This window comes from Tupaia chinensis, unplaced genomic scaffold, assembly GCF_000334495.1.
Source record: "Tupaia chinensis unplaced genomic scaffold, TupChi_1.0 Scaffold000119_2, whole genome shotgun sequence".
Classification (NCBI taxonomy): Eukaryota; Metazoa; Chordata; class Mammalia; order Scandentia; family Tupaiidae; genus Tupaia; species Tupaia belangeri.
This window is the reverse complement of record NW_006159586.1, coordinates 2,587,089-2,598,111: the sequence shown is the minus strand read 5'-3', so window position 1 is coordinate 2,598,111 and position 11,023 is coordinate 2,587,089. Positions and strand designations below refer to the sequence as shown.

At 50.5% G+C, this 11,023-nt stretch overlaps 1 protein-coding gene across 5 annotated transcripts in view; it reads right to left on the bottom strand.

Moving 5' to 3' along the window:
* Positions 1–11,023, bottom strand: part of CTIF (cap binding complex dependent translation initiation factor) — a 340,395-nt gene that overhangs the window by 197,125 nt on the left and 132,247 nt on the right. For all 5 annotated transcript variants that reach the window (XM_014586243.2, XM_014586244.2, XM_014586245.2 and 2 more), the window contains 2 exons: positions 4,436–4,509; positions 3,304–3,408 (listed from right to left, as the gene is read on the bottom strand). In XM_014586243.2, the coding sequence (XP_014441729.1) occupies positions 3,304–3,408; positions 4,436–4,509 (179 nt within the window). The remainder of the gene's footprint in view (positions 1–3,303; positions 3,409–4,435; positions 4,510–11,023) is intronic.

The window sequence follows — 11,023 nt, the reverse complement described above, 5'->3', positions numbered from 1 at the left end:
CGGCCCCCAGCAGCAATGGCTGACCCCCCTTCCCCCATGTCATGTGTGCACAAAGCACAACCCAGGACTCTCCAAGCATGCACGGAGGGCACTAGCCTAGCACACTCGGGTATGGCCTGCTGTCCCCTCAGCAGCCCCTGGGTCAGGCAGTGAGTATACACAGGGAGGGCTGCTGTGCCCCCAGACCCTCTCAGAACTCCCTGGAGGCCTGCAGGGTTGGAGGGCAGAAGGTGGTACAGACCTGCTGAGTCACTGCTTCAGTGCGGTTTCCAAGGCAACAGCCTTCTCTGATTTCTGTCCCTCCATGGAAACACAGGCTGTGGGAAGCCTTGGCAACTAAGTGGTACCCTGCTTCTAAGGATGCTGCAGTGGCCGGACGTGTGAGGCCCATCCCAGTACGGCAGGACTCTTTAGCCACTAGGTGGCCACGGTCGCTCCACCCAGACACCCTGGAGAACCCAACAGAATCTGGGTTTGGCCAGAGTCAGGTGTCTGGGGGGGGACTCCAGGCAACTTTCAGCAAAACCAGCAGGCTCCTGGCACATGGAGAAGCCTGTGCCTGGCCAAGGAATTCAAGCCTGCAGCTGGTGAGGGGTGTGGCCAGCAACTCTGGCTTCAGCATACAGGAACCTTCCCTCCTCTGGACAGTCACTTGTTACTGCCAATGGCATTTGTGTTATGAAGTTAGCTAGTCTCTGTGACCTGGCATGGACACCCTTGGAGAGCCTGACTTCAACATGCATTGCCCATTGAACATCAGCAGTCGGTAAGACGACAACATCACTTTGATCCTCTGGGCCTTAGTTTCTGCCCTTGTTTTTGTTTTTGTTTTTTAGAGGTTTTTGCTATAGGGCGCGTGCGCTTGCCAGAAAGAGAGACAGAAAGCGAGAAATCACCCCCCCAGTGGGGATGGCCACACCGCAATACCTTCTCCATTCTCCTCTCGGGATCTTGGGCACGGATGCACACGCGCCTGGTGTGAGTTTAAGCCACCAGGTCCAGGACGCGAACCTGGTCAACTACATGGGAGTCTAGTGACATAGCCATTACGCTAACTGCTGGTCCCTGCTCTTGTTTTGCCAACTGTTTGTTCCTAGGGGACACCGGAGAGATGGGAGTTGTCCAGTAAAATGCAGTCTTTCTCCTGTAGCCTTTCCCAGAGGGTTCGTCACCCCAAACTGCTCTCGCTGTATGTTCTCTGTTCAAGCCCACACTTGGCATCTTACTTTATACCGTGCACTCTCCGCGTGCGCACCATAGAGCTGAGGCACTGTTTTTCTTGCACACACTCAGTCATGAATGGGCCTGGGGGAGAACATCTCCTTCTCATTATATTATAACGAGCCCTGTGTTGCTTAGGGGTGAGCACTTGGGGTGCGACAGTGCAGGGTGTGAGGGTATGAGGGGCAGGAGAGCGTCCACAATGTCAGTTACGTTCAGAACTGAAGCAACAGGGAGACGAGAGTGGGCACAGAGGACTGGAAGGAAAAATAAAAGCCACTGGTACAATAATAAAGAGCAAACAAAGGAAAAAATCGAAAGTGACGAGTGTTGGTGAAGATGTGGGAAAATCGGAACTCCTGAGTGTTGCTGGTGGCGACATGAGACGTTCAGCTACCGTGGAAAGAAGTAGACATTTCTCTAAAAGTCTTGGCACCTGGCAGAACTACCGTAGGGCCCAGCAATTCCGCTCCTAGGTATATAGCCAAAGAATTAAAAACAGAGATTCAAACATTCTTCTACACGAATGTTCAGAGGAGCATCATTCAGAGTAGCCCAAGGCTGGAAACCAGAATCTGCCGACAGGAGACTGGATAAACACTGGTGGGATGGACGCACGGTGGAACACTACTGTACAGGGAAAGGAAAGACGCGCTGATAAATGCTACGGCATGGATAGACCTTGAAAATACGCGACATGAGAGAAGCCGGACACAAGAGGTCCTATATCATTTCATTTACGTAAATACCCAGAACAGGAATTCACAGAAATGGAATGCAGACTGGTAGTTACGGGAACTCTGGGGTGGGGGAGGGAGACGGGGCAGGCCTGTGGCTGGGTTTGGGGTTTATATGGGGGTGAGGCGAACACTTTAGAACTGGACAGAGGTGGTGGTTATAGGCCATCGTGAATGTACTAAATGTCGCCAGAATGCCACTTCAACGTGGCTAATTTTACGTCATGTGACTTTCACATCAATAAAAATTATTCTGAAAAAGTAGAAGAGCAACAGCCATTTGTCCCACAGCCCTGTGTCTGTCTGGACTCACATTCCTGTCCCGAGGCCCAATATCAATGTTTTTTTTTTAAGTTTTTGTTAGAGGGTAAGTAAGCTCTCCAGAGAGAAACAGAGAGGGGGATGGCCACGCTGCAATCCCTTCTCCTCCATTCTCCTCTTGTGATTTTGGACACATACACACATGCACCCGGGTTGATTTTCAAGCTGCTGGGTCCAGGACCCTAACCACAGTCAGTGATGTGGAAGTCCAGTGCCTTAACCTCTCTACCTCCTGCTGGCCTATACTACCTTTTAAAAGGGATGGCAGGCCCAGCAGTTGGCTTAATGGCTATGTTGCTGGACTCTCATGTAGATGACCGTGGTTTGAGTCCCAGATCCAGTGGCTTAAACTTACACCGGGCTTGTGTGCATGCGCCCAAGATCCCCAGAGGAGAATGGAGGAGAAGGGATTGCAGTGTCACCATCCCCCTGGGGGCGTGATTTCTCGCTTTCTGTCTCTCTGTCTCTCTCTGTCTTTCTGGCCAGCGTAGGCACCCTATAGCGAAAATCTCTCCAAAAAAAAAGGAATGGCAACAGTAATACATGAAGCCCACAGAGGGTGGAGTGAGCTGGTGTGAAGTCAACCACGGCACCAGGGGCTCCCCAAAAGTGCTCCTGGACGCGCAGTCCCAACCCAATTCCAACTGTTAGAAATCTGCATTCTCAGACCTGAACTGTTAGAAATGCGCATCCTCAGACTCCACCCTGGGGTAGGTCCACCTGCTTGACACGAGGAGCACCCAAGGGATGCTGGTGCCTGCTCCAATTCGAGACCCAAGGGACCAGATTACGGACAAGTGGCTGGCCGTGGGTGGTCAGGCGTGGGCAGCGTGGCGTGGCCCCTGGGCCCGGCAGAGAAGGGTGGAGGAATTCCAGACAAGCCCGAGCTTTTGGGGGCGGGACAGGAAGAACATGGCTACCGGTGTGTCCCTGCCTCCTCAGGGCAGCCTCCCCGCAGAGGCCCTTACTTGGGTACAGCCACTCCCATCCCCACCCGACTCCTGTGTCGGACCCTGCCCCTTACCCTTCACGGTCGATGTGCGGCAGGGGCTGCTTGGGCGTGTGCCGGAGCTTCCGGTGGAACTGGGTGAAGTCCAGCTTTTCGGGCTGCAGGTCCCAGGTGGCACCACTAGAGGGCGAGGGAGCGTGAGAAATGCAAGGCAAGGGGAGACAGGCCCAGTTACTGAGGGGCCGCGCCGCCAAGGGCAGCCTCACCTTTCCTGGTGGCAGCAGAACGAACTAGCAGGGGGCTAAACACGGGGGTGGCTGCTGCCTACTCCATAGGGCTCCCCTACTCAGAGTTTGTTCTCACATCTGCATGTGAGGATGGCTGGAGAGAGCAGGGGGCCAAAAACCTGTCACCAGAGCCTCTGACAAGCAGCTCAAAATGGCAACAAAGCAACTATGAGGTGGACAAGACGACCAGCCTCCCCAGCTGCCCTTTCAGGAGACCTCCTCTGTTGGGCTAGTCTGCACCCAAGCCGGGGTGTGCCTGGAGCATCCCCACCTGGGCATCTCTAGGGCCAGGGCAGAGGGACCACTAAGGGACCACTGCCGTCTCTGGCCCAAGGTCACCCCTCCTCATAGGAGTGGTGGACGCCAAGGCAGGTTCCCGTCAGCACACCCCCACGGGCACGGCCCCCATGTCCTGAGGAACTCTAGCCAATACCTGGGCTAGATTCCTACCAGGAATCTTCCAGAGTCTGAACCAGTGAAACATCCTTTCTCCCAACCTCCCTGCAGCCAGCTGGGATGTGGGGTCTACAGACAGCTGGGATGTGGGGTCTGCAGCCTCAGCCGTCCACTCTCGGCCATCTTCCTCTCCTGTGCGCTTCCATCTCCCAGTGCCTCCTCTCTGATTTCTTTCTCTCTTCCACAGCTGATGTCTTGTTTCTGTCCCCTCCCCATCTTTCTCTCCTTCCCACCGAAGCTCTCTCCCTCATGGCTCTGCGTTGAGCCCCCTGCCTCCTCTCTCTGATACCCTTCATCTCCAGCTTCACCCTTTCTACCTCATCCCCCTCTTTGTTTCCCTCCATTCTAGCTCAGTGAACGACCGACATTACTCGGCCTTGTAAGACCCACAGGACAGGAGGACAGGTAAGCTGGGGTCCTGGCTGGAACCACAAACTAAAGGGAAAGGACAAAGAGGAAGTTACCTGAATGAGTCAAAGGTGTTGGCGGCCCAGATGTCTGTGCCCAGCATGTCCAGCGAGTTGTCTTTGCTGCCATTCTGGAAGAGATGGGGTAAAGGCGCTGACGTTATTTGCAGGGGCAAGATGATGAGTACAAGAGGGCAGAGACCTCCCCAAGGACCCAGCCTGAAGGAGCAGCAGAGGCCCTCTCTGTCCCCCTCATATGGCCACCCTGGACAAGTGGGAGGTGGGAATGAACCACCCCAGTGTCTTGGCAAGTCCACCCAGTAAGAGTCAGGGACTCTGCAGGAGATGGCCAGCATCCCCTAGGCATGGGCCCTCGTTTTGATGGTGTTTTACGAAGGGGAGCACTTCAGGATAGAAATGGCGCATGTCTTTGCTGCCTCTGTCCACGACTTTCTTCTCAGCCTCCACAGCCAGCAGGGGCTCCATACAGTCCACTGACAAGCTACCACCGTCACTACCAGCCTAATGGGATCCGTGACTTCAGAATTAAGCTCTGTTTTCTGAGAAGCCGCCATTGACCAAGGCTACACTGGCGACTGAATTTCTCACTAAGTCAGCCCGCTCCAGTCCTTATCCTTCGATGTTTCCTTCGCGATCCACTCCGTAGACAGAAATTCCTTTATTTGATGCAGCTTCTGTGATTTGATTTCCCTGTTCTTTGACAATCTTCTTGACAAATTCTCCAACTTCCTGTCATCACCCCTAAGGCCCTCCAGCCCTCTTTACTCCTACGGTCTGGTTACTATCATCACTCCCTTTAAAGACAGTACTTTCACGTTCACTCAAGCTACACATGCGTATACCTTAGGGCCTAGGAATTCACTCCCAAGTATAAACATAATAGAAATGTGCACAGATATTCACAAAACATTAAGTACAGAACAGGATAACCCATAATAGTTTTGAACTGGAAATCACCCAAATGTCTATCAGCAGCTGATCAGATAAATAAAGCATAGTATGTTCACATGCTGGACTATTATACAGCAGTGAGAATAAATAAGTTAAAATAACATGTAGCAACAGAAATAAATCTCACAAACATGATGTGGAGCAAAAGAATCCAGATATGAATAAACACTGGCTACGTGATTCAATTTATATAAAGTTGAAGAACAAGCAGACTCATCTATGGGACAGAATGCAGATAGTAACTGGGAAGGGACACCAGGAGAATCCTGGAGGACTGGTAATGTTCTGTTTCTCTATTTGGGTGCTGGTGACTCGGGTGCGTTCAGTTTGTGAAAATCTACTGAATGGTATTTATATGATATGTACAATTTTCTCTATGCATGTTTAGCCTCCTGGTTAGACTCCTAGAAGAATCCCCAGTTTTCATTTTTGAGACTCTTTGAAGGGCCTGATTCTCCTGATATTCACTGTGACAGATCTCTCCCCAGATCTCACATTTGTCAGGCCCACTAGCTCTTACGCTGCTCAAGTACTGTCCCGTGAGTCTGGGCCTGAACAAACACTGAAGACACAAGGTGAAGGAATTACAGGCCTTGCCAACAAAGAATGATAGGAGACGACACACATAAAACAAATTACAATATAGTGAGATCTGCGCTTGGACTCAGGGTGCTGCAATAGGATCAAAACACATGCAGCTTTCCCCAGAAGGTCAGGGAAGGACTCCCTTGGACAGGGGAAGGAAGGATTCACGGAGGCCAGGCAGGAGAAAAGAAGTCATCCAGACTGAGGGAACAGTGTACAGAAAGGGCTCATGGCAGGATCCAATAGGCATTCTGGGGCACTCAAAGCCTGCAGCTGGAGGGTGTGTGCTGGGGCTCCAGCTTGGGGAGCTGGTGGCCAACATCACCCATTCTTAGTCCCGGTCCGAGTCTACTACAGGTACTCCTCAGTGATTGCTATGGGCTGAATTCTGCCCCCTCCTTCATATGTTGAACCCCTAATATCTCCAAATCTGACTGTGTTTGCAAATAGCATTATTATAGATGTCATTAGACACAACTATGTCATTAGGACGGGCCATTGTCAGTATGACTGGTCTCCTGATGAAAAGGAGAAATCTGAAGACAGAGACAGACACACACACAGGGCGAAGGCCATGTGAAGACTGGAGTGGTGCTAAGAAGTTAGGAGACAGGCCTGGAACAGCTCCTTCTCTAGCACCTTCAGAGGGGCTGTGACTCTGTCAGCATTTTGACTTTAAACTTCTGGCCTCCAAGACTGTGAGATGACACAAATTTCTATTGTCCTAAGCCACCAGTTTGTAGTCAGAAGTCTGAAATCAAGCAGCCCTCGCAAGTTAATTCTGTGATCAACTATCTCATCTACTGTCTCTTTTTGGGGTGACAGTCTCATGTCCCTCCCTCCCAGGCAGCTGATGACTGCCCTGTGGCCTTCTCTCATCCTCGCAGCTACACACCAGATAGGTGTGTACATATTGCACATATCATTGTACACATCATACCCGGTAGGTGTTCACAGTTACATGTGGGTACAGTTTGGGTCCCCACAGCCTGCAAACAGAGCAGCTGGGGCAGATAAGCACAGAACCAGCCGAAGCTGGTCTCTGACCTCCCCAACTTTTACCTCCCAAGGAGCTGGCCCACACTAATGCCCAACAGGGTGCAGTCCACAGCCAACATCAACTCAGTGCCTGCCCACCAGCACCCAGATGGACAACGTGAAGCCTTGTGGGTGAAAAGAGAAAGGCATGCATACTTATGTACAAGGAGTCTTCAAACAGTTCTTGGAAAATGTATATCACGAGAAAGTCACGCATGGATTTCAAAGTGCTTTTGTGCCAAAATAAACTCATAGGCCTAGCCTCTGTGGCACGGGGGTAATGCAGTGTTTTGCAAGGCTGGAAGTCACATGGCTGCCTGCAGTTCCAATCCCTGGTTTGGCTTGAAAATACATTGGGCAAATTGCGGTTGTGGAGGGAAAAGGGGATCCAGGCATGACGAGATCTGTTGAGGGTGCTCCTCTCTCTATTTCTCATGTGTGTGTGTGTGTGTGTGTGTGTGTGTGTAACTGGTCTCTACATTAAAAAGAAAAAACCTCATACTTCAATTCCATTTTCCCACCAATTTTTTGAGGTTCTCCTTTTATTTGTTTAAATCCCTCTGTATTGAGTGTCTCCCACATATTAAACACTGAGAACCAGGCTAAAAAGGAGACCAAACCAGGCTCAGTGTCCCCTCCTTTCCCTCTCTTGGGGTCACTGAGCTGTTCCAGGCCTTTCTCCTAATTTCTTGGCTCATGGCAGCATCACTCCAGTCTTCACAAGGTCTCAGGGACCAGGGACACCCAGCACCTCAGCGAAGAAGTCACAGGATTTGGGGTTTGCTTTGGCTTGGGATCCTCTTCATTTTCTTCAAGCGCTCCTCCCCCAGCCTCCTACTTGGCAGCCCTCACTACCTAGCCCCTTACGGTGGAAACCAACCTAATGCCCCGGAGAGAGAGCAGCTCACCAGGGCGTTCCAGCTCTTACTTCATGCTAACGAATAGACACAGACTGGCTGGCGAAAGTCTGAGTGGCCTAGGGTCCCAGCAGGAGGGCCCAAGCAGTCCAGGCTTCACAGGCAGGTGGCAGGAGTCAGGGGCCACCAGGTGGAGGACAAGGAGGAGGAGGGGCCATTGATCTAATCCAAAGACTAAAGATGCCATCAGAAGAAACCCACCTGGGCTCTCCGACTGCCCTTGCAGGAGTCCTTTACCTTCCTGGGCCTCATCCACAGAATGAGGCTTAGTCCCTTCCCTTGGACCCCAGCAACCTGGAGCTTAGGTCCTAAGTACCTGGGAACTTTCTCATTCCAGAACCTCCAAGAGGCCCCCAATCCTCTTGTAAATCAACCACATCCACTGAGGGCCAGTAGCTTCTCCATCTTATGTCACACATGTACCTCCACGGCACCCCTCCTCCTCGTGGGGCTTCCTCCCACATGGCTTGTTCCAGTCCCCATCCCGTAACTCCCCCTTGCTGTTGACAGCGCCCTGTAGGTTGGGCCTTGCTTGCCTTCTGCCCTCTCTAAATGTGCCCCATCTGTCAGAGCTCAGCTCATTCAGAAAGTGGCTGTGACCTCTTGATCTGTAGCCGCCTCGCTCTGCTTGGAATTACCACCACGCAAGGGATCTGAGGCAGTGGAGCTGCCCGTGCTGGTTCTCACGTTGTTTTCTCGTAGTAACCCTCTCCTATGTGAGACATGAACCCTTGTTTTCAGGGGCCTCCTGGGTCCCCAGAGTCCTAGGCTCAGTGCCCAGGAAGGGTTTGATGGGTTCACTTGTACCACAAGACTTTGACCAGCTTTCTCAAACACAGCAAGCTGTGTGACCTCGGCCAGGCTACGTCACCAATCTGGACTTCTTTACATTATAGAATATTTATTTAGATTCTTCATAGTTAAATAAGGAGCTCTCCTAGAGCAAAACAGCATGTCTTACTAACGGGTTTCTTTCTCTCTCTCTCTCTCTCTCCTTCCTTTCTTTCTTTCTTCTCTCTCTCTCTCTCTCTCTCTTTTAAGCTTTTTTTCTTTCCTTTTTTTTTCCCCATAGGTTGCATGCACTCATTGTAGAGTCAAAGTCTGTGAAAACGAAGGTGAGAAATCACCTCCCAGGGGATGACCACACAGCAATCTTTTGTCTTCTATTCTCTTCTCAGGATCTTGGGCATGCACACACATATGCCTGGTGTAATTTTCAAGCTGCTGGTTCCAGGGCTTGAACCATGGTAGGTCATGTGGGAGTTCAGCACTTTAACCACCATGCCACCTGCTGGTCCCAAGATGGGTTTGTCTTGACTGCTATGTGTGCTACCGCCAAGCCTTCTACCAGTGGCAGACATTACCGATCAATTATGGCATGATTTACATGTTAGGTGGCCCCTGATGGTCTAGGATCAGCTCTTCTTTCCCTTCTTCAAATTGCCTCACATCGTACCTATCCCAACTCCTGGTGCCCTGCTTGCTTCACAAGAGATGTACCTTCTATCAGTTAGTCCCCACAAAGGACAGTCCCTTTGTCTTCAGAGATGTTATCTATCAACCCCTTCCCCAGGCCTCAAAGATAATTATCAGTGAGCATAGAAGTTCAAAATAACTATAAGGTCAAGATAAAAATAAAATAAAATAAAATAAAATAGAATAAAATAAAATAAAATAAAATAAAATAAACAAAATCTTGCTTCCTGTCCTAGTTCTCACTCCAAATGAAATTCTTTTTCCTCCTTCAGACCAGTAACAAGAAGACACTTGGGGCCAGCAGGTGGCATGGTGGTTAAGGTGCTGGACTCCCACATGGCTAACTGCAGTTCAAGTCCTAGACCTGGTGGCTTGCTTTCTCACTCTCTCTCTCTGTGTTTCTTTCTGGTGAACACACATGCTCTATAGCAAAACTTAAAATAATAAATAAATATATATTTTTAAAAGCTTTAAAGAAGAAGAGGAAGAAGAAGAAGATGATGACGACTCTCCTTCTTTGCCACACTTGTCTTCCCTCGGCCCTTTAAATGCCCAATTTACTCTCACCTATAAATTAGCTCAAGTGGACCAGTGCTTTGTCTCACTCTTACAAGGCTGCTAGATCTTCCTGAGCAGATTTTAAGTCCCTCAGTTGCAGCTACCTTCTTCTTCTTATGTCCCACAGTGACCAAGCTGGGCTCAGAGCAAGTCCACCTCGGGTGCCTGCCCGAAGCTGAAACAGATGCTACCCTGTAACTGGAGAAGGCACGGCCTGCTGTCTTGTGTCTGAAAGATTGATTCACAGATTAGGATGTCAAGATCGATTTACCATCCTAGCACTCAAGGAGACTGAGAGTAAGAACTATAGGTGGAGAGAGAATAACTGTGTAAAAGGCACAATGTCAAACCCAGAGGGCAAAACAGCATCTGAGGAAGAGGGTCATTCACCTTGGAGGCCTTCAGGGCAGGGTGGGTGGGCACACCAACCTCCTTCCTGGCCTTGAGGCAGCTCCTTGGCCACACCTAAACTGGTGGGGAAGGGAGAACAGGTCCCAGCAGCAGTCACTGTCACCCCTGAATAGCTGCCAAGAGCCCTTTGCAGAAAGCTGGCAGGGATGTTTCAGCCTGGAGGAGGCACCACCCTCAGGCCCAGGGGGGCTGCTGGGCACCTCAAACTCGGAGACTATCCTCTTTTGAAGAGGCATCCCTGAGGAGCCAGGATAAGCCAACCAGCAGCCATTCATATTTGAGTTACCAGCAGCCACATTCAGGGATTCGACCACTGAAGACCCTCTGCCCAGACTTCACCCTTCTCCCCAGTCTAGCCAGGAGCCAGGTTAGAGCACCCTACTTACTCTCTCTGTCTCTTTCCATCTCTCTCTCTCTATTTTAATTATTTTTTTAAGTTAGCCCTCTGTTGCTCTTTTGTCTTTCTAATTCTTACCCTTCTCCCTTGCCCAGAGGATAAGCCAGTCAGCAGACATCTGTATTTCAGTTACAAGTGTGCTGCACAGTTTTCATTTTTTGACAAACAATTTTTTTCTCTCTTTCTCTTTTTCTCTTTGCACTTTTATTTTCTCTTCTTCTCCTTTTCCCCCTTCTTCTTTTCTTCTCCTCCTTCTTCTCCCCCCCCCCCCCACGCCTCCTCTGTTCTCTT